The 24,358-nt window shown below is 43.0% G+C and overlaps 1 protein-coding gene and 1 pseudogene across 2 annotated transcripts in view; both read right to left on the bottom strand.

The window, feature by feature from the left end:
* The window catches only part of LOC146682033 (NACHT, LRR and PYD domains-containing protein 3-like), a 356,929-nt gene that overhangs the window by 301,589 nt on the left and 30,982 nt on the right, over positions 1-24,358 (bottom strand). The window contains exon 3 of the mRNA XM_085448813.1: positions 565-738. Within this exon, the coding sequence (XP_085304939.1) occupies positions 565-738 (174 nt within the window). The remainder of the gene's footprint in view (positions 1-564; positions 739-24,358) is intronic.
* Positions 2,765-22,392, bottom strand: LOC146682034 (NACHT, LRR and PYD domains-containing protein 12-like; annotated as a pseudogene). Its single transcript, XR_014917955.1, has 6 exons — positions 21,778-22,392; positions 19,888-21,673; positions 17,646-17,819; positions 14,228-14,407; positions 11,608-11,781; positions 2,765-3,022 (listed from the first exon to the last, which is right to left on the bottom strand). The product of XR_014917955.1 is annotated as an NACHT, LRR and PYD domains-containing protein 12-like (transcript).

The following is a 24,358-nucleotide window of genomic DNA, read 5'->3' as shown; positions in this document are numbered from 1 at the left end:
ATAAAGAATAAAGAGAAATGTGCTGATTTAAAGCCTTTGAAGTGCTTCAGATGATCTCTGTCCACTTCTGTCCACTCATTCATTCATGTAAGCTTTCTAATGCAGCTTTGATCTTCACAGTCTGCTTGATGAAACTCATTCTAACCCTGAATGTCAGAGTGTTCCTCCTTCTCTTTCCCATCATTCATGCTGGCAGTGGAGGAGATTTGGATGTTGGACTGTGTTTTGGATGATGTGTGTATGTTTGTGTTGGACTGCTGTCTGTAAAGCAAACGCACATTTTTCTTTGGATTTCAGTGTCACACAGACTTTAAGGTGCAATGAAGAGTTTGAGAGTTTCACAGTGAATTTTCCAGTGGAGGATTTTTCTTCTTCTTTGAAGGTTTGAAATGTGAACATTGTTCTGCTGCAGTCAATGGACTAAACCAGAGAAGAAGAAAACAGACTTTACCATGAAGATCCTCAGTGTGGATCAGTATAATATCAGCCTGATGTCTGCAGTTTAGTGTCAGCACAACTTTCACATCATATTCATCTCAGCACAACTAAAACATGCTGACTGACCCCAGAGTTTCAAGTTTACATCCTGGACTCTCCAGGAAACCACACAGATGCCTCACTCCTGGATCCTTCAGGTTGTTTCCCCACAGGTCCAGCTCTCTCAGATGGGAGGGGTTGGACTTCAGTGCTGCTGCCAGATAATCACAGCTGATCTCTGACAAACCACAGCTCCACAATCTGTATAAAGAATGAAAGATGTAAGTTTATTAGACAAAGTGCTTGAAATCATTCAGTGTTTCATCATCTGTTCAGAGCTGAAGAAGGTTCAGAATGTAGAAGTTTAGAAAATGGAAACTCCAAACAGCTGAAGCCAACAGGAAGCAGCTTCAAACAAACACAACAAGAGAAAAAACTCTGAATGTTTCACATTAAAGTCGAACATTTCTCATAAAAACAGGACAAAGACTTGAAAAAGTCGTGTTTTTCCTTCCAGGAACCACATGGCTTCACTTTTAAAGGTGAAGTGTGACAGAAATGGACATATTTGAAGTCCAACACCTTTTTCCAGTCACATTATTAAAGCAGACAAACTACAAGCTCATTTTCATTCCAACAAGTCATCTTCTGACCTGGACTAACAACACTGGTCTCTATGTGCAGCTGGCTGTGAGACCAGTGCTCAGGGAGCGTCTACAAAGTGCAACACTGAAAGAACATCACACACTCATTTGCTTCCAGCACTTTCACACAAACATCTACTGTCATTATTGTCACCAAACTCTGTGGATCCTTTATTGCAAATTCAAATGGGATCAAATGGTCAGACAAAAGAGGGTTATGAGGAAATATGATGAAATGTTGTGTATTAGCAGCAACTTATTGAATCTTTTTCCTCAGAAACCAAACAAAATGATTGACAAACATGTTTTTACAAACTCAGTGTTGGACTTGGATCAGCAGGATAAGCTGATGTTTAAAGGCATTTGAGTCTCGCTGTATGAGAGTCCAGTTCTTACTCAATATTTATGGATGATGTTCTTTCAGTGTTGCACTTTGTAGACGCTCCCTGAGCCTCACAGCCAGCTGCACATGGACCAGCTGACATTACCCAGCATTAGAGGCGGCTGTAAAAAATTCATGTTCCCATTTAAATGGTTTTAATTTGAATAAAACGATGTTGATTCATTCAATCCTGAATCGATGTTTAATATAAATGTATTTTGCCAGAATCTCAGGTTAAAGCTCACAAACTATTTCAACAAGCAGCAAACAGCTAAAACAGTAAATGAGAGCAGCTAAACACACAAAGATGGAAACACAGAGCGTGGATCGTTCACTCGACGGCACGTACACGTACACGCCGTCGGGGCTGAAAGTGGACAGCTCACAGATCCTGAAGCTGCAGGTTTCATCTGTCTCCAACCAAAACTGAGTGAAGCAGCAGCAAAAGAAGACCCAAACTCTGCTTCACGTTTGATCAATATGCTCATGAATTCTCTCTGACTTTGGCTGTTCCTGCCTGCACAGCTCTCTCTCTCTCAGTGTACTCCAAGAACAGCTTCAAACATCTGTTTCTGCATCATTCACTGTTTATTAGCCACCAGTCTGCTGTTGTGTTCAGTGCTGTCGGCCTCTGACAGTAAAGCCTCATTTCTGCTGTTCCATGGAAACTTTTTAAAATGATGACAGATTACAAACTCTCAGCTGTGTCTGTAATCAAACCTCTGTAACTTTGCTTCACTTCAGCAGCATCAGCTCATGTTCACATGTTGCTTCATGGTTTGCTTCAGTTTTTGATCGACTGCAGAATATTTTGAAGGTTATCTGCTATAAAAAGCCAGAAGAGGAAAATCTGCTTCATGTGTTTCTGTTTGATCCTCAGTGACTTTGACACAAAGGCCTCTGCTGTGATGATCACACCTCTGATCAAGTCTCACAGTGTCACAACTGATAAATGATCAGAGTTAGAATATTTCTGACTGTCTGCTGTGTGCCGTGACCTTTGACCTGCTAAAGACAGTCAGCTGTGGATTATTCATTGTTGTGTCTGATACTTAGAACTGTGAGGAAGAAGCTACACAGTTAATCAGGGTCCCCTCTCTCTGAATCAGGAAAGGTGGGCAGGCCGCGTGTGGGCCGCGGGCCATACGTTGAGTATCACTGTTTGAAATGTGAACATTGTTCTGCTGCAGTCAATGGACTAAACCAGAGAAGAAGAAAACAGACTTTACCATGAAGATCCTCAGTGTGGATCAGTATAATATCAGCCTGATGTCTGCAGTTTAGTGTCAGCACAACTTTCACATCATATTCATCTCAGCACAACTAAAACATGCTGACTGACCTCAGAGTTTCAAGTTTACATCCTGGACTCTCCAGGAAACCACACAGATGCTTCACTCCTGGATCCTGCAGGTTGTAGTTGTCGCTCAGGTCCAGCTCTCTCAGATGGGAGGGGTTGGACTTCAGTGCTGCTGCCAGATAATCACAGCTGATCTCTGACAAACCACAGCTCTTCAATCTGTATAAAGAATGAAAGATGTAAGTTTATTAGACAAAGTGCTTGAAATCATTCAGTGTTTCATCATCTGTTCAGAGCTGAAGAAGGTTCAGAATGTAGAAGTTTAGAAAATGGAAACTCCAAACAGCTGAAGCCAACAGGAAGCAGCTTCAAACAAACACAACAAGAGAAAAAACTCTGAATGTTTCACATTAAAGTCGTACATTTCTCATAAAAACAGGACAAAGACTTGAAAAAGTCGTGTTTTTCCTTCCAGGAACCACATGGCTTCACTTTTAAAGGTGAAGTGTGAAAGAAATGGACATATTTGAAGTCCAACACCTTTTTCCAGTCACATTATTAAAGCAGACAAACTACAAGCTCATTTTCATTCCAACAAGTCATCTTCTGACCTGGACTAACAACACTGGTCTCTATGTGCAGCTGGCTGTGAGACCAGTGCTCAGGGAGCGTCTACAAAGTGCAACACTGAAAGAACATCACACACTCATTTGCTTCCAGCACTTTCACACAAACATCTACTGTCATTATTGTCACCAAACTCTGTGGATCCTTTATTGCAAATTCAAATGGGATCAAATGGTCAGACAAAAGAGGGTTATGAGGAAATATGATGAAATGTTGTGTATTAGCAGCAAGTTATTGAATCATTTTCCTCAGAAACCAAACAAAATGATTGACAAACATCTTTTTACAAACTCAGTGTTGGACTTGGATCAGCAGGATAAGCTGATGTTTAAAGGCATTTGAGTCTCGCTGTATGAGAGTCCAGTTATTACTCAATATTTATGGATGATGTTCTTTCAGTGTTGCACTTTGTTTGGCACAAAATGAAATTATTTGGCCTCTCAGATGCTTTTAGAGATTCCCAAATGACTGATGATGACATCTCTGGGGTCTGATTGATAGAAAAAAAATCTCTTTGAGACCTTTTGTAACTGACAAACTCTTCATCTGCTAACAACACTGAGTTGAATCTCCATGGCTGATAGTTGGAGCAGGCATCAGGAATACACATTGAAAAAACAAGAGGAGAAATCACCAGAGTCTTATAATCACATTCTGTAACGAAAGGGAGACGTTTTTCTATACAAATATATGTTTTATGGACATTAGAAAAAAAAGAGTATTGATGTGAAGCAGGATTATGAAATCTCCATACATCAGCCAGCCCATAATTATCAAGAAAGCTCTGAATGACGCATGCTGAGTTTGGACTAAGTGTACTTTTGTGTGAACTGTGGTCCATAGCAGATAATGAGCAGTTTAGGTCTCCCTCAAAGATGATATTGTGTGATGACATATTGGGGAGCCGCGCAAAGACATTAGTGAAAAATCTGTGATCGTCCCAATTAGAGGCGTAGATATTTGCTAAGATCAAAGGAAAACCATAAACTATATTTTCTGCACTTAAAATCCTGTAATTTTCTCATAAATCGACAGTGCGCCTCATGGATGAATTCTGGTTGTGCTTACTGACCTCGAACCGATTTTATGTGCTACACGGCGCTCAGAAACCTTTCAAAAGATGTTTTGGTACGACTTTGCTCAGCTACGAGGCCGCACCGCTTGATGGATTGTTGGAGCATTACAGCTACGAGGAGCCTCGCGGAGTGATACGTACTCTGCTTCAACGTAATATTACTGTATTGAGTGTGTATAAGGACCATAAATGGCACCTGTAAGAGACACGGTTACAAAGAGGGTTTCAAACTCCAGGCTGTCAGTCACGCAGTAGAACCTGGGAACAGAGCAGCTGCTTGTTATTATGCTCAGCGTCTGTTTACATTTTGACTGCACGATTGTGAGCTTTTTGTTATGCACAAAAACAACATTGTTTTCTTTTATTTATGGAGCATTATTATTTAATAAATGCTGATCATTTATTCCTGAGTAATTGTTTCATGTACATCTACGCTGTATGTTAATAAATGTGCCTGTGTGAGATTTGGGACACAGCTTTGACTAAGAACTCTCTTTTTGTTCGTACTTTCTGGCTTTAAAAATATCGAGATATATATCGTATATCGCCATCCAGCTAAAGAATATCGAGATATGAACTTTGGGTCATATCGCCCAGTCGTAATATTGCAATAGGTTGTCCGTTAAACTCAAGCGGGGCTTGGGCCCTGGCACGGCGTAGCCACACAATCCTGGTAGTAGTGACGCTCGGCTATGACGGCGTGCGGGTCACCAGCTGGCTTTCTCAGGATAGGGCTCCTGTGTGAGCGGTCGACAATAACGTCTTTATCCATACCCAGCACTTCACGTAGTAGCACGGATACGGCCGTGGAGGAGCTCGAGTCCAGGCCCTCTGGGATCCCTATGATGTGGATGTTAGCTCTCTGCTTCCTGCCTTCATCACATTTATCCTTCAGGTCAGACAGCTCCTCCTTCATACTCTCTACTGTAGACTGCAGGGTGGTCACCTCATCGCTCCACATTGACAGCCCATCCTCAGCTTCTTTCACTGTAACCTTTACTCCATCAACTTTGCCGCACGTCGCCGCCATGCTGTTAGCGATCTCATTTCTCAGTCCTTGCACGTCAGCCCTTATATTGTCAAAATCTTCTTTCAATGCATTTCTGACTTCTTCTTTTAACAGCGTACTAATGTCCTCTTTAATGGATTGAAGAAGCTCCAGTTTTAGAGCAGTAGGATCCACATCACGCGCGTCTGTTGAGTCTGCTCTTCAGCGGCCGTAGAGCTGGACGCTGCCCTTGGGCCATCATCGATACTCTCGCCCGAGATCGCACCGGGGCTAAAATATTCACCTGCTCAGCTGTTTTTGATCAGTTTGAGCCTGTGTGGTTTGATCAGGTGGAGGAACGATGTGATGCTATAAAGACATCATCTTGTCCAAATGATGTTGTTCCAACACGTGTTTAAAAAGATTTTAAAGGTTGTTGGTTCCGACATCTTAGCGATTTTTAACAGCAGTCTTAGTTCAGGTGTTGTACAGCCTGTTTTAAACATGCTGTTGTACAGCCTGTACTAAAAACCTGATCTGGATCCTCTGTCTGCTCAAACTTCAGGCCTATTTCAAAGCTTCCCTTCCTGTCGAAGATTTTGTAAAAGATTATATTTGTTCAGCTGCAATCTGTTGTAAAGGTTTCAGTCTGGTTTTAAAGCTCTTCACAGCACTGAAACTGCACTTTGAAAAGTTCTTAATGATCTTTTATCAGCCACTGATCAGGAGACTCAGCTGTGCTTTTGGATCTGACCGCTGCCTTGACCACAGCATCTTGACCTCACCATTGGAGCATGGTGGCATCAAGGGCGCTCTATTAGACTGGTTCAGCTCTTTTATTAAATCGCATTATTACATTTGGGGCTTATATTTGACGGCAATGTGACCTTTGAAAAACAGCTGAGCTCAGTTGTACAGCGGTCTTTCTTCAAACTGAGGCTTTTATCTAAGGTGAGATCATTTCTATCTTTTAAAAACCTTGAACGGGCGATCCACGTTTTCATGACGTCCCAGCTGGATTATTGTAACTCCTTATATGTTGGAGTTAGTGGGACCTGCCTGGCAAGACTGCAGCTGGTCCAGAAAGCTGCAGCTCGTCTTCTGACACAAGCTCAAAGACATTTATCGTCCCAACAACCACATATACGCTGGTCCCTCGCTGTAACACAGTTCACCTTTGGCGGCCTCGCTGTTTCGCTGATCTTTTTTGTGCAATTTTGCATGTTTTTGTTTTTTACAGCGCATTGTGTTCTGCGTCCTGATTGGCTGTAGACCATTGTCAGCCAATCTCGTGCCGTGTCTCCTGTACAGTACAGAATGTGTTCAAATTTACAGCAGTGTGACTCTGCAGTGCTGCACTGTATGTTTGTACGTTTTGTCCCAACAAACAACAATGATGACGAGACGTTTTGCACCTGTGGTAGCAGCCAAAGGCAGAGGAAGATGCTGACCATCATAGTTTCAACAAGGAGGCAAAAAGGTTGTAACTGTCCACAACAAGAACATCGTAAGGATGGAGTCAGCTTTGGCTTTGTGGCTCAGTGACCGCAGGAAAAAGAACATCGTGCTGGACACCAACATTATCTGCAGAAAAACTCAAAAGCTTTATGAAACTTTACCTGACAGCGAGGAGCCCAGGCCATGGACGAGTGCTCCTCACACAGAACCAAGCTCATTTAATGCCAGCAAAGGCTGATTTGACACGTTTCAGAAACACTTTGCTTTCACTCTTTAATAATGAACTTATTTTTCTATGAAGGTTTGAACTTTGTTTAAACAAGAGAGAAAAGTGTGAAAATGTTCATGCCTGTCTGAGAAAAGTGTAGAAAGTGTGCAGTGAGGGTTTAACTGCCTTAAAACTTCTATAATACTTGTAAAACATAAAGCTGCTACTTCATTCTGAGACTTATTTTTAGAACGTAACTCGATAAACGAGCGACCGCAGTACTGTATTGTGTTTATTTTGAAAACTCTCAACAGGATCTTCAGATTTATTTTGAAAGCTTTATCTGGAAAACACAAACACATAAGCAGGAAACAAAGAGCGTGATATGAAACGATAGACGTTTTCATATGGTCATCATATATACATCGTTCTATCGAACAGCCCCAGCTCCTGCTGTCAGTCTCTGTAAATCTGCTCTTAAAACACATTTGTATTCACTGGCTTTTAATACAGCATGAGAGTTATTTGATATTTGATGTGTGATATTAATATTAGGAGTTATTTTAATCGTTATCTTGGATTCTTGTACAGCACTGTGGTCAACGCTGCTGCTGTAATTAATGTGCTATAAACACATAAACAATCTGCAGTTAAACATCCAAAACTAAAGATGTGATCGCTGCCTTTAGAAAATGTGCTGATGCACAAGATATCAGCTCCATTAAGGTGGAACGTGGCCGTGTTAGAAACATGTTGGAAGAAGTTTGAAGCTGAAACTGTGAAGCTGAGAGTGAAAGAGCTCCAGCGTCTGTCACAGGAAACTTTCTTATTTCCACACTGATGAAAGCATCAAGCTTTGATTTCCTGCTGCTTTTATTGAGTCACACTGTGAAACTGAGCCACAGCTGAACCAGCATCCCTGTACAGCAGACACTTACAGCGCTTGGCTGCTTCCATTGGACCCTCTGCACAGAGCTTCAGTTTCCTCTTCTGGTCCCAAAGTGCAGAACAACAAGGTTTCAAACAGCTTCGTTCCAGCAGCATCAGCCACAGACATGCAGAGAGAATCCTTTGGTTGTGTTGTGTGTTTGCATATCTGCTGTCTGTGTTGCTTTGTGAGGATGGATCATCTCCTGCAGCTCCAGATAAACAAGCTGCACCTGAACCTGGTAGCTTCACTTAGAAGACACTTGTGACGGGAACGTGTGAGAAGTTTTGTGCAGACAAGTTTGGATTTAGAGTGTGGGACGAGCTCTCCACAGTCTTTGTGGAGATCCACATTCTGCATACTGCCTGTGAGAAGCTGCAGACATTTGTCCTCCAAATCCACTGAGCAGCTGCTCGTGGTGGTATTAGCTTCATGTGTGCCTGTTAGCATGAAGCCTCGGTCACACTCTGCTGTGGACACGGTCACGGACAGCTGGACGCCTGATAGACGAGTCGTCCTTCCTGTTAAACTTCTTTGAGCATGAGAATAGCATAAGAAGCTCAGTGGACACTGTTCAGTGTTTTAACTCTCGCTTTCTGATGGGTTTAGATTTTATTATTGTCATTTGTATTAGGAAATATTTAACCATATATTCTTAGAGGTGTATAATCAATTGTGTAGTGATAGGATGTGTGATCTTTAGCAGGCTGCAGGGGCTTGGTGTGTATTCCACACTGGAATGCACACCCACATCCTGGGAGCACGAGAGAGGTCGTACCTTCTCTTATTGTTTTATGGCAGGATTAACGTAGCTACGTCTGTTCTAGTCTAAGTGCTTTTTGTTTAGATGAACTGCTGGACTTCCTCACCATGTTATCTAGGGTGAACCATCTAGGGTGAAGGGGGGTCTACCCTCTTCCTGACCAAGGATGTTATATGACCCTTTGATCAGCAGTACCACACACACACACACACACACACACACACACACACACACACACACACACACACACACACACACACACACACACACACACTATTCTTTGTTCACATGTATACCTATGTGAGATGCTATATGTTAATGACCCTATGCATATTCATGTAACCACAATAAAAGGAGTGCTATGGGGAGCCTGGCTGAGAGTCTGATGGTGGTCAAGTGGTGGAACGACGCTTGGCTCCAGCCAGGTCTCCCTCATGCATGAGTAAACCAGAGAACTTTGGTGCCTTGTGTCTTGCTTTTTGCTGCGTAGCAGATTGTCCTTAACGTTCCAGTGGATAGGTTCAAACTACAAACCTATCACTTTCACTTCAGCTTCACCACAAGCACAAGCAGAGCAGCCCACTGCCTGCATGGCTGGGACAGCGCCCCCTGGTGACTGTAAACCACTACAACATGTAGACGGCCGTCTGCAGGCTGGATGTAGCACCACCGCAGAGACGTGCTGCAGCTCTGTTTAGTTACCCAGCTGACAGCAGAGGCTGTAGTTTACTGTTACCAACATGGAAAACTGAAGCTTCACCAGCTGGAGCTACAGAGCTGGAGAACAAAGGAGACTGAGAGGCCAGAATGATGTGGGAGGAAACATCAAGAGCCTGTTTGAAAGGAGACACATGTGGATGCTGTGCCAGTCTGTGGTCTGTCAGAAGTCAGCTGAGTCACACTGCAAGAAGCTGCAGAATCTCAGAGGAGGAGATTTGGAAGTGTTTGTGGGACAAACTGGACTCAAAGAAAGAAGATGTTTGTGAAGTCTTTGGTGGAGGTGAGCAGTGTGAAGCAGAACACATGCAGATGAATCAGGAGGTCAGCATCAGTGTCTCCTTGTGGTGGACGGTAAAAGAATCAGAGCCAACGCTCCCGTCCACCCTCGGCATGAAGCAGTGCTGTTTCTGAAACAGGAGGACAAGTCCAGAGAAGACAGAGGAAGCAAAGATGAGGGTGGGACAGGACAGCAGGACTTCCTTCACACCTGCAGCTCCATCACACTGCTGTAGCTCCTCTTCATCACACATGTACCTGCAGCCTGTCTTCGAGTCCAGGAGTCACCTCCACACAGTGTAGAAGCCTCCTGTGCAGACCATGGAGTCCAGCCTCTGTCAGGGAAGTCGGCACTAAAGCCTGAAAGACTTCAATCTGTCTCTGCTCCACCCGAGAAAGACCAGCACTGTACTTGTTGTGCATTCAAGGAGGGAACATCAGCGCTGCATCGTGGGAACAACACCGCAGGAACAAAGACACAGCACGGCCGATGAAGGACGAGGACAAAGGAAAGGTGAGTGAGAAGACCCCGGTGGTGTGGACGGACCTGCAGGGGCTCCAAGACTGAGGAGCAGAGACGTCCATGTACCAGCTGAGGATGCTGCAGTGATCCAGGGAGCTCGGTCCAATCTGAGGCCGTGTGAACTACGTGGACCACAGTTTCTTCACAGACTTCAGCCACGTGAACATCTGGAGATCCAACAGTGCACGAGCTGTGAGCCATCAGCTGTTTCTCTCATCAGCTGCTGGAATGAGAGCTGCTGGAATCATCTCGAGCAGCAGGAAATCACTGATGTTGTTTCTAAACAAAGATATGGGACTGAGCTCCGCTGAGCTCCTTCTACTTTCATCCAGATAGAAACTGCTACAGTCTGCTGATTATTGCTTTGCCTCCATCACACGAGCTCTTTATCCTGTTCTTCACTCTCATTGGTTCTTTGTCTGCTTGTTTTTACAACAGTAGTCTTCTGATTGGTCAAAGGAGACAATCAGCTGTGACTAAATGTAGCTCCTACAGCAGTGATGGGAATAACTACTGAAGCTAATCCAGTATCAAAGCTCAGGAATCAGCAGCTCCCACCTCGTTTTCTTTCAACAACTATTTTTAGCTGCTGTGTTTTTGTGTTTCTGCAGACCTCAGACATCCTGCTGCTCTGGACAACTTTTTCATTCTTTTGTATCATTATTTTGCTTTTCTTTTATTATTATGTTATATGTATTAATATGTGAAACACTTATTCTTTGTGTTTTTGCTTTGCTCCTGTCAAACTGCTTTAATAAAATCTGCTGCAGTCTAAACTGTGGACGTTCCCTTTTTAACCCTTTGTGAAACAATAAAGGTTTAAATCTGAGTATTCATCTATGTTAGTGTTTAATGGGTCTAATAGGTTGCTTTGGCCTTTCCCAGTAATATCTTCCCTTGCAGTCTGTGGTCCAGGCTTCTAAAACCATCCCAGGTTAACAAGAACTACAATCTAGAGGAGAGCTGCCATAACAGGTGTGACTGATGAGATCTGACCTGCAAGGTTACTCAGGTTTGTTTGTATCAGGACAAGCAGGGAAGCCGCCTGGACGTCAAAGTAGTTAGAGCTGGGCGAGTGTCCTCACCCACATCGGCTTCACAACTCTGCATCATCTACTGAGTAAGACTCAGAGCATCAGAGATTAGAAGGTCTACAAAGAGCTGAACCAGACTTCCTGTATAAAGGTTTTAGTTCCACAGATCGACAGTGTCAGCACAACTAAAACGTGGAGACTGACCTCAGAGTTTCAATTTGATGTTGTGGATTCTCCAGAAGAACACACAGCTGCTTCACTCCTGAATCCTGCAGCTTGTGGTAGCTCAGGTCCACCTCTCTGGGATACGAAGGGTTGAGCTTCAGCACTGCTTCCAGATAATCACAGCTGATCTCTGACAAATCACAGCGCTCCAATCTGTATAGAGAATGAAAGATGTAAGTTTATTAGACAAAGTGCTTGAAATCATTCAGTGTTTCATCATCTGTTCAGAGCTGAAGAAGGTTCAGAATGTAGAAGTTTAGAAAATGGAAACTCCAAACAGCTGAAGCCAACAGGAAGCAGCTTCAAACAAACACAACAAGAGAAAAAACTCTGAATGTTTCACATTAAAGTCGTACATTTCTAACAAGAGTGTTTTAAAGACAGAGTCACTGATGATCATCTTCTGCCCAGTAAAACTTTGGTTTTCCACATGTGAGTGTTAATGATGCACAAAGACTGTGAGTGCAAAGAGGGAGCGAGGAGGATGACAGAGAGATGGTACAGGAGCATCAAGAACCCGGCGAGGAAATGAGCAGAAGGACTTTGGAGCCTGTTGGATTGAAGCTTTCACAGAGACGTGTTTGACTGGACACCACCAGGACAGACTTTTAATCCCAGCATTTGGATGAGCTTTCTGTCTTTATGTTCACAAATGATGCTGTAACTCTGTGACTGTCCTGGAACTGTCAGCAGTGTGGTTACGTCCTTTTGACCTGAGTTTCCACAGCTCTTATAACAGCAGTGTACATTCAGACTGAGACACGCTTCAGTCTGTATGGACCTGTTTCTGTAGCTGCCACCATCATTCTACGGTCGTGTCCAAATTCATGGGCTGCATCTTCCCGAGGACCCGGCCTTTGCGGTCTACGTGGGCTGGGTCCTCAGAAGGTCGGGTAGGCTGGAAATAAACGGCTGGGGAAATTGGACGGTCTAGCCTTCTGATTAGCGTCACCGCTGTCTCGGTGGAGTTTAATAAACTCAGCCGTCTGCTCCTTGCTATCTAAAATATAACAGGACACTGGCGTAAATTCTCGACCGTCTCATACTTCTGTTTAATCAGTTTTCTGTTTGACGTTTAGTCAGCTCTGTAAAGACCAAGGAGGAACCCACCTGGGGGATTAATAAAGTTTTATTTTATCTAATCTAATCTAATAACTTTAATCTCAGCCAAACCGATTTACTCACGAACAAACAAAACACTGAAAAAAGCCAAACAATAACATTTTGAGGTTGTCTAAGTGACTTATATATCACGTTTAACCTGAGTAGCGAAAGTCCGCGGTGATCTGAAAATGATGTGCCGGGAGTTGTGCCGTTCTCGGCGGCTTCAGTGACCCTCGAGCTCCCGGCGAGCTATCGAGCTGGTGGGTAGCAGACGTCTCCGAAAACGTCGAAGCACTTTTGCAAATATGCGGTATCTTGATAAACCGAGCAGATATTTGATGTTTACACAGCTACTTTCTCGCCTGAAAATATGTTAAAAGTTTATTTTGTGACCGAAAAAGATTAGTATGAGTCATTTTGAGTCATGTCTGCCCAATGTGATGTTTGTGTAAAGTTGGTCAGAAGGTTCCTTTGTGAGTGCGCATGCGCCATTAGCGTGCTGCCTGCTGTAACCCCTAATTTCCCTCGGGATGAATAAAGTATTCTGATTCTGATTCTGATTCTGATTTTAGTAGCGGCCGCCATTGTTGGAAACTGGAGTTTGGCTGGGCCGCGCTATGAATTCTGGGATATGGTAGGCCACGAAGGACACACCCGACCCATCCTTCAAATTCGGGGAAAAGGAGGACGCATTTGTTGGCTGCATTCGGAGGAGTCTACGAATTTGGACAGCCTTCGACGTGTCGCTGTGACGTAATCGGTCTACAAATGCGGCCTCAGGAGGATGCAGCCCATGAATTTGGACACGACCTACATGTTTGTACATCAGCTTATCAAATCCTGTCTGCTGTCTTCATTTATTACTCTTCACCTGCTTCACTGTCACTGTGTGGGCGGAGCAGCCTGAGCCCCACCCACACAGACACAGCTCCTCTCTGGAGCTTAACTTCTGCTTCATCTCCGCCTCTTTTCTTCATCCTCCACCTCTCTTTTCTCTTCTTCGGTGTTCTGCAGCCACAGAGCCTCACAGCCATTAGCACGCCCATACCTGAGCAGCTAGCATTACCCAGCATGCCGTGCAGCAGTGTCAGTTTGTAAATGTGCAAGAATTCCTGCTCCAAACTGTTTCACAGAGTGCTGTGTGCCGTGACCTTTGACCTGCTAAAGACAGTCAGCTGTGGATTATTCATTGTTGTGTCTGATACTTAGAACTGTGAGGAAGAAGCTACACAGTTAATCAGGGTCCCCTCTCTCTGAATCAGGAAAGGTGGGCAGGCCGCGTGTGGGCCGCGGGCCATACGTTGAGTATCACTGTTTGAAATGTGAACATTGTTCTGCTGCAGTCAATGGACTAAACCAGAGAAGAAGAAAACAGACTTTACCATGAAGATCCTCAGTGTGGATCAGTATAATATCAGCCTGATGTCTGCAGTTTAGTGTCAGCACAACTTTCACATCATATTCATCTCAGCACAACTAAAACATGCTGACTGACCTCAGAGTTTCAAATCGACATCGTGGATTCTCCAGGAAATCACACAGATGCTTCACTCCTGAACCCTTCAGGTTGCTGTAGGTTCCACTCAGGTCCACCTCTGTGGGATACGAGGGGTTGGACTTCAGTGCTGCTGCCAGATAATCAAGGCCAATATCTGACAAACCACAGCTCTTCAATCTGTATAAAGAATGAAAGATGTAAGTTTATTAGACAAAGTGCTTGAAATCATTCAGTGTTTCATCATCTGTTCAGAGCTGAAGAAGGTTCAGAATGTAGAAGTTTAGAAAATGGAAACTCCAAACAGCTGAAGCCAACAGGAAGCAGCTTCAAACAAACACAACAAGAGAAAAAACTCTGAATGTTTCACATTAAAGTCGTACATTTCTCATAAAAACAGGACAAAGACTTGAAAAAGTCGTGTTTTTCCTTCCAGGAACCACATGGCTTCACTTTTAAAGGTGAAGTGTGACAGAAATGGACATATTTGAAGTCCAACACCTTTTTCCAGTCACATTATTAAAGCAGACAAACTACAAGCTCATTTTCATTCCAACAAGTCATCTTCTGACCTGGACTAACAACACTGGTCTCTATGTGCAGCTGGCTGTGAGACCAGTGCTCAGGGAGCGTCTACAAAGTGCAACACTGAAAGAACATCACACACTCATTTGCTTCCAGCACTTTCACACAAACATCTACTGTCATCATTCATGTTTCTGCTCCTCTGGATTCACACGGAGCCTCTGCTCATGCCATTGCCATGGTGAATCATAGTATGTGGCTCCATAACTCAGACTGAGCATGCTCAGAGCTGATTGGCCCGACTCTGATCAGCTGATCTAGAAGAGGAAACTCTGCTATATGTACATTATTACATCTACACCTGAATCACAACACTCACACAAATATATCAACTGTGTTTAATATTTTGGCACGTAGATCATTTATGCACTGCAAAAACTCAAAATCTTACCAAGTATATTTGTCTTATTTCTAGTCAAAATTATCTCATTACACTTAAAATAAGACACAATCAGCTACAGGGCAACATTTCAGTAAGCTAAAGGAACTTGTTTCAAGACAGTGAATCTTGAAACTAGAGAAAAACTAGAGATTTTTCACTTGTTCCACTGGCAGATTTTTTCACTTAATACAAGATATTTTAGCTTAAAATAAGTGAAAAAATCTGCCAGTGGAACAAGTGAAAAATCTCTAGTTTTTCTCTAGTTTCAAGATTCACTGTCTTGAAACAAGTTCCTTTAGCTTACTGAAATGTTGCCCTGTAGCTGATTGTGTCTTATTTTAAGTGTAATGAGATAATTTTGACTAGAAATAAGACAAATATACTTGGTAAGATTTTGAGTTTTTGCAGTGTGTGCTTCATCTCTTCTTACATTTTACCACCAACATGTTTCAAAAGAAGCAGCTTTTACTTTGAAGGCCAGCTGTCTGTGTTTCTTGTTTTCATTGTTGGATAATGGAACAAGTCGATGCTTCAGTGCTTTGAATTAGGAGTGGGTTTTAATAATCGATTCATCGATTAAAATCGATTCTGGCTTGGATAACGTGATATTGATTAATTAAAATCCTGAATCAATTTTTTAATATTAATTTATTTTGCCCGAAATGTCAGAATCTCAGGTTAAACCTCACAAAACTTTAACAACCACCAAACAGCTGAAACAGTGAATGAGAGCAGGAACACGGATTCTGCACAGAGACGTAAACACAAAGCTCGGACCCGCCGACACATCAGAATCAGTGAGATGTCGCCTTTCTCACTGACGGCACAGACACGGTCGGGGCTGAAAGCCGACAGCTCGCCGATTCTGATGTTTCGGCGGGTCCACGCTTTGTGTTTACGTCCTTTTTGCGCTGATTCTAAAGCTGTTAGTTTTATCTCTCTCCAAACAATATTGACTGAACCAGCAGCAAAAGAAGATCCAAACTACGCTTCACATAAACATCGTCATGAACTCACTCTGACTTTTGCTGTTTTGCTTCCACCAGGATAAAATCACACTTCATGCACAGCTCTCTCTCTCTCTCTCTCTCTCTGTACTTCAAGAACAGTTTCCTGTTTAAAATCTGTTTTCTGCATTATTCGCTTGCTTGTTACGCACAAGTCTACCGTTGTTTACAGCGCTGTCGGCCGCTGTTTTTTTCCTTTTACTTGCTTTCGAAAAGAAAGCCTCATTTCTGCTGTTCAATACTGAACAAATTTAAACTTTTTAAAATTATGCAAATTGCAAAACGCTCAGTTGTGTCTTTAACAAAAACACTGTAACTTTGCTCTGCTTCACTTCAGCAGCATCAGGTAATGTTCATGTGTTGATTCATGGTTTTCTTTCGTTTTTGATCTACTGCAGAATATTTCTATAAAATCCCAGAACAGGAAAATCACCTTCATGTTTTTCTGTGTTTTATCTTCAGCTACTTTGACACAAAGGCCTCTGCTGTGATGCTCACACATTTGATAAAGTCTCGAAAGTGCCAGCTTCCCTTTTATAGACACAAAAATATGTAAATGTACTGAATTATAATATTTCTGTCTGAGGCAAAATTTCCCAGATTCCAATCGAATTGAATCGAACTGAACATTTCCTCATGAACTGTATTAAACTCTGTAAATGAACTGAGAACTATTTCTACATTTGAAACTATGGATTCATTTTCCCGTTCACTTCTGTACGTTAGTGTATAAATGAATGTTAGACTGGGCTCCATGGAAACACTTGGACTGGTCTCAGCTGCCTTCTTTCTGTAGTCCTTTCTCTTCTCCAGCTTCTGTTTGAAATCCTCTCACAGAGCCTGAAACCTGCTTTGCTGTCATGTGTGGGCCTGTGTTCCTCTGCTTTAACACAAACCTCACCACAGCAGCTGTGTGGGTCGTCTCTGTAGCAGCCAGATCAGCTTCTGATACATGAACATCATCACAGCTCCTAACTTCACCTTTATTAGCTTTGACATTCATGTCTTTCTTTTCTCTCTCTGTTTCCACACAAGCTCAAAGTCTCTGCAGCCTGTTTTTATCTGCTATCAGATCTCCAACAGCCTCATTCACATCCCTCACACACTCTACAGCCTCACCAGTACTGACTTCATCTTCACTGACTGATGGAGCACAACATGAACCTGTGGAGGCTGAAAAGCTGTCCTGACAAACATCTCCCCGTCACCACTGCACTTCTGTCAGCCTTTAAATGAACCCTGCTCAAGTCTGTCATTTCTATTTGGAGCCAAGAGGAAAAACTGTTGTTCAGTCGTTTGGAAAGACACAACATTTCTGAAAGCACTCAAACGTCTTCACATTTGTCTTCAGACACATCCTGAACATTTAGGAACTAAAGAACGTTTCAAATATCAAAGATCAGAAATATAGAAACACAACAACAGCTGCAGTCAGTGAACTCACCTCAGAGTCTCCAGTCGACAGTTTGGACTCTCCAGTCCAGCACACAGAAGCTTCACTGCTGAATCCTGCAGCTTGTTGTTACTAATGTCCAGCTCTGTCAGATGGGAGGGGATGGACTTCAGAGCCGAGGCCACAACTTCACAATGAGTCCCTGAGAGTCCACAGTCAGCCAGTCTGTGATCATAGAAAATACAAAATGTGTTATTATAAAAGCAGAAAGTCTGCATTATAAACACAGACTGAATGTATATGAAGACAAAACAGAGTGAGGTCATAATCTGATGAACATCTGCTCTTCACATCTGTGCTTCAGCTCCTCTTACTGTGTTTGACATGACACAACGATTGAGTCTCTCTCAGACCTGCAGACTTTTAATGAGAATCTTTGTTTGGCTTTAATCTGCAGATGAAGGAGGAAGATGGTGTCACATTTAGGCTTCCATAATGTCCACAGTCTGTCAGTGAGATCTGATCCAGAGTCAGAGTGAAGACACACATGTGGACTGTTTCCTGTCTTGAATCCAGAACATTTTGAATGAGCTCAGCTCAGTGAAGAGTTCCAGCTGGAAAGATGATCTCTGTTTGCTACCTGCTGCTGTCAGGTACGACTGTTCACGTCCACACTCAGGAAAAATCTGCTGACTGTCACCAAACGGAGCAGAAATGTCATCACTGGACAATAATGATGAATGAACTCAGAGCTGCTGATATCACATCTGATTTCAGGGGAACTAAACACAGAAATGATTGGCTCGTTTTAGCTTTCTGTGCCATTAGTCTGCAGGTTTATCACTAGTTGGCAGAAACAGACTTGTATTAATGTTCAGCGCTTCAGTGTTTATGACTCCAGATCCAGGTGACAGCAAGTCAAAATGATGTTACCTGTCTGTGTCCAGCAGCAGCCTTTGAATATTGTTATAAACTCACATGGATCAGTTTGTCTTTGATTGGTTTGTAAAGTTCAAATTCATTTATATTCATCAACTCTAAATGAAAAATGTTTTTCTTCTTCTATGTTTATTATTAGAGTAACAAATTCTTATAGTTTCCTGTTGTTGAGAATTTCAGTGTAAAACCACTCGACCTGTGCATCACTGCACACTGTGAAAGTATTACTGCAGTTTAATCTATAATCCTAATCAGTGTGTTTACTGGACTGTAGTCAGACCTCCGTTATACCAAAGGAAACACTGAACGTCTTCAAAGTCACAATAAATTTATACTAAATGCTAATAAATACTGGAGTGTTAGAAAAGATGCTTCCAGCGTGTTTGTCTTTGATAGGGTTTATTCTGTTCGTCTACAGTCTGACCACTTGGGGGCGCTTTTGTCTCTTTTGCTCTGAGCCTTGGGTTTATTCAAACTGATTTTAATAAACTATTTTATGCAAGTTGAAGCTTCATCTCCATCTCCAGTGGTTGTTGCATATTTTATGACTATATTAGTAACAGTCAGAGAGTTTAGAGTAAATTAGATCTTCACGTTTGATTTTTGACACAACATAAATGGTGAGCCGGTGTCAGAGGAAGTGACAGCATCCACCGAGGACCGGGGGGAGTGGGAGGACTGGGGGACCAGGCCAACAAAAAGGTGATCACTGATACAGGTCAGCAAACATTTGCTCATTTGGTGTCTTAGAGCAGACTCCGCCCAGCTTTGTCGTCCATGGTTGCTCTTTCAAAGGAATCTAGTTACATATTATTTTACTTAATGATCTACTGACACCACTGACTATGCAGGACAACCCCACGTCTGGAGCCAGTGCACATGTGCAGTTCAATTCCTGGGCAGGTTCTGAAGATGGCCGAGCTGTCGAGGACAAAGTTACTAATGTGAAGCTAATGTGGTTAATCAAGATCTTCATAACCATGTGGAGCACAGTGTGCTTTCATCGTGGAGAAATCACACTGAAGAACTCGGCACACATTTTGGGGGCCTTTCTGTTTGTTGCTACAATCTGCAAATTTCATTAAAAGTTTAATAAACTATCATCTGGTCTTTATTTTTAGTTAGCACATACCTTAAAAACTCTAGCTGTAAGCTAATGATAGTTACATAACAGCAGATGCATGCTGGTGCAATAAGCTGTATGTTTTATTTTTGATCTGATTAGTCAAATAATCACAAAAATAATCGTTTGTGGCAGCCCTAGTGTGACCTCAAATAAGAAATGATTGCAGTTTATGACTGAGTAACTAAACTATCACCAACTGATAATATTAATGATCACATCTGGACTCACCGAGCCTTTCTGAAGTTCCTCACAGCTGGAATCAGTCTCAGTCGTCCCTCTACTGATGTTTTGTACTTCTTCAGGTCCAACTCATCCAGAACCTCCTCTGACATCTGCAGCATGAAGGCCAGAGCTGAGCAGTGGATCTCAGAGAGTTCCTTTGATTTGTTCTCTGACTTCAGGAACTCTTGGATCTCCTGATGTACTGAGAGGTCGTTCATCTCCATCAGACAGTGGAAGATGTTGATGCTTCTGTCAGGAGAGGATTTTGTCTTCCTTTCTTTTAGATTCTTGATGACTCTCTGGATGGTTTCTGGACTGTTCTCTGTCTGACCCAGCAGACCTCCTAAGAGTCTCTGGTTGGACTCCAGACAGAGGCCATGAAGGAAGCGAACAAACAGGTCCAGACGACCATTTTTACTCCTGAAGGATTTTATTAGTGTTTCCATCAAAAAATCATCCAGAGATGACTCTTTGTATTTTTTTCCCAGGAAGTCCTTCAGCACCTCTGACTTCCTGTTGGTGAAACAGTGGAACATGTAGACTGCAGCCAGAAACTCCTGGATGCTCAGATGAACAAAGCAGTAGACTGGTTTCTGGAAGATCACACACTCTCTTTTGAAGATCTCTGTACAAACTCCTGAGTACACCGAGGCCTCTGTCACATCCAGACAACACTGCTCCAGGTCTTCTTGGTAGAACATGATGTTTCCTTTCTCCAGATGTTCAAACGCCAGCCTCCCCAGCTTCAGAAGAACTTCCCTGTCAGCCTCCGTCAGCTCCTGTGGACTCGTCTCATGTCCCTCGTGGTACTTGTTCTTCTTCCTCTTTGTCTGAACCAGCAGGAAGTGTGAGTACATGTCAGTCAGGGTCTTGGGCAGCTCTCCTCTCTGCTCTGTAGTCAACATGTGCTCCAGAACTGTAGCAGTGATCCAGCAGAAGACTGGGATTCTACACATGATGTGGAGGCTCCTGGATGTCTTCATGTGGGAGATGATTCTGCTGGACAGCTCTTCATCACTGAATCTCCTCCTGAAGTACTCCTCCTTCTGGGCGTCAGTGAAGCCTCGTACTTCTGTTAGCCTGTCAACACATGTAGGAGGGATCTGATTGGCCGCTGCAGGTCGGGAAGTTATCCAGACGAGAGCCGAGGGAAGCAGATTCCCCTGGATGAGGTTTGTCAGCAGCTGGCTGACTGATGACTTCTGTGTGACATCAGACAGCAGCTTCCTGTTGGTGAAATCCAATGAAAGTCTGCTTTCATCCAGGCCGTCAAAGATGAACAAAAGCTGAGAGACAGCCAGCTTCTCTGCTGTGACCTTCTGTAATGTTGGATGGAAAACATGGAGCAGCTCCAGAAGACTGTACTGCTCCTCTCTGATCAGGTTCAGCTCCCTGAATGAAAGCAGAACCACCACACTGACATGTTGGTTCTCCAAGCCCTCTGCCCAGTCCAGAGTGAACTTCTGCACTGAGAAGGTTTTTCCAACACCAGCCACGCCGTTGGTCAGAACCACTCTGATGGGTCTCTGTTGGTCAGGTAAGGCTTTAAAGATGTCCTGGCACCTGATTGGAGTGTCATGGAGGGCGTCCATCTTGGAAGCTGTCTCCAGCTGCCTCACCTCATGTTGGCTATGAACCTCTTCACTCTGTCCCTCTGTGATGTAGAGCTCAGTGTAGATCCTGTTGAGGAGGGTTCTACTTCCTGTTTCATCACTTCCTTCAGTCACACGTTCACATCTCCTCCTCAGACTGATCTTATGTTCATCTAAAACCTCCTGCAGACCAACATCTGCTGAAAGAAAGAAAAACAGAAAGAAAACTCTTCAATGTCTGAACAACAACAAGAAGTCCAGTTTTCAGAAATGAGTCCATCAGCAGACAGATGTTCAGTCTTACTTTGTACACAGCTGCTCTGACTGGCTGTCTGCAGTCCAGCTCTGCTTCTGGATCTTTCTCCACACTGGGGACAGGACCAGTCTCCTGATGAAGCAGACTGGTCCCAGTATGAGGAGATGCACTGTCTGCAGAACCAGTGTCCACAGCTGGTAGAGACTGGATCCTTCAGGACGTCCTGACACAAAGCACAGCAGGACAGCTGCTCCTCCTCACAGACACCACTCCTCTTCCTCCCTCTGTGAACACATTTCTTTATCACTAAAATCATTGACTGTCAGTGACAAACATCCAGATTTGATGACACTGTGCAGAAGCTCTGATGGTCACAGAGAAAAGTCAAAGTGGAGAAACTTGTGTTTGAGTTCAGAATCCAAGTTTCCTTTGCTGTTCCTGCCTGTCTTATTAAACACAGAGTGATCAGCCTACAAACTCCACAGTAAAAGCCTTCATCACAGAGCTGATTATGTCCTTCACTGGATGTACTGGAAGTTTGGGATCCATCACTTTCAACTGACCTTTGACCTCCTCTAAAAACTGTGGTGGAGCAGCGGTGTCACATTCAGAGCTTTCAGCTTTATTTTGAAAGAGTTCAGTCATCAGGAAGTGAACTTCTTGGTTCTGATTTTCTTTCTATTGTTTTACAGAAGTGAAGAAGAAGAACTAAAAGCTTTGAAATGATCTGAGTGATATTTTTGAACATTGCCACCAAATTGAGTTCAGCCTCCAGCAGTAACTTTGTTTCATGATGCCTCCCTGATGATGTGATGTTTGATTACAAACCTGTTTATGTGTTAGACATGAATCACATGAACACAGGCAGAAAAAAGAAGCCAATGAAACAAATGACAGAAACGTGTTCATTCACTGCCATGATCCATATTTGATATGTACAGATGTTTGTAAAGAACACGTGTGCAGCGCTTTGTTCTGAGTATCTGCTGTCAGCACACAGTGCAGCAATAACTACAACCACACGTTTCTGTAGATCCTGAACATCAGCCTGGAGGAATCTGACCTCAGGTCTGCACACAGAGGAGCTTCACCTCTGGGATGATGCTGGCTTCAGCTCCTTCTACAATCAGGCAGAAGCTTCTGCACCATCAGGACACAAACAGAGAGGAGCTTCTATCCTCAGACCATCCAAGTCCTAAATCAGAACATGCTCCCCTCATAGCATCACCATCAGGGTTTAAACAGGACCTTACATCATGTTCTTGTCTCACTGTCATATTTCAGATCATACCTGATTCATTATGACGTCACACGCTGCTACACTGATCCTGCTGCTTCATTACTGCTGATATTACTCTGCTCACTCTGTTCAGTTACTCTCTTTACATCACTTTGCTCATTTGCTTTGTTCTGCTTGCACTGCTCTGTCAGTACATGCTGTGCTAATGTGGCACAAAGCACTTTAACATTACATCTGCACAATGTTTCATTATTTCATTTAATGATTGTTTCTAATGTTTTGTCCAGTCACAGGAGCAGCTCAGCACATTTCACTGTGTTGTACGTGTATGACGATGCCTGTGACAAATAAACAGCCTCGGACTCTTCAATCTTCTGCATTTCTTTGGAGATCAGCTCAGTGGCCTGTTGAGACCATCTTTCTATTTCTGATGACTCAGTTCAGATTATTATCCTGATACTTTCTTTTAAAATGTGATGAAATCATTTATCTGATGTTCTGACACAAATACACCAAAACAATCCCAAACAGCACAAACCACCACGTTACACACAGTGTAATAAAAATACAGGCAACTACAAATAAAAACACTTTAAAAATATAAACTAAAATTACAAAGTGGTCACAGAATTTCAAACACCCGTAAATGAGTCAGCAGCTCTCTTACATGGTCAGCTGAGCTCCATGATTGAAGAACATTGTTGCTGCAGGTTCATGACTGAAGTGTGGAGGATTGTTTTTGGACCAGTCACTCCTCACAGACACACAGCTGGATACTGGAGACTGTGACCTCTGACCTCTGCAAACACAACCACATTGCATTCATTTCACATCAATTAGTACACCACAAAAGGCATGCAAGAAACACAGTATGAAGGCAAACTTCTGGCTTCAATAACATTCAACAGGTCAGGTGGAAACTTTTCTCAGATTTGATTCATGTTTTTATAGAACGATCCAGCTAAAAAAAATATACCATTAGGTCAGGGGTCAGCAACCTTCAGGACCCAAAGAGCCATTTGGAGCCAGTTTCCACGCAAAAGAAAACACTGGGAGCCACAAATACTTTTTGACATCTAGAATGAAGATAACACTGTATATACTGTTTTTTACCTTTATGCTTTGTGTGAACAACTAAGGTGTGTTGCTTATGAAATCCATGAAGTGCTACAGAGAAAATTACATGTTATTTATGTAATGAACACATTTGAACTCTTAAAGAAATATAACCAAAGGAAAGACACCCAGCTGAACTAAAATGATGTAGCAAACAAAAGCTGCTGTGAGCCGCCACCCTTATATCTCCTTTGGGCTTTTGGAGCCTTGACCTGACTTTTAAAAAATAATTGGAAAAAAGCTCTATGCTGCTGAAAGATGAAAAATAGATAT

The sequence above is a fragment of the Copadichromis virginalis genome, linkage group LG23 (assembly GCF_057382275.1).
Source record: "Copadichromis virginalis isolate Kocher_CV1m ecotype Utaka linkage group LG23, C_Virginalis_male_GT1.1, whole genome shotgun sequence".
NCBI classification, from domain to species: Eukaryota; Metazoa; Chordata; class Actinopteri; order Cichliformes; family Cichlidae; genus Copadichromis; species Copadichromis virginalis.
This window is presented reverse-complemented; position numbering and strand designations above follow the sequence as displayed.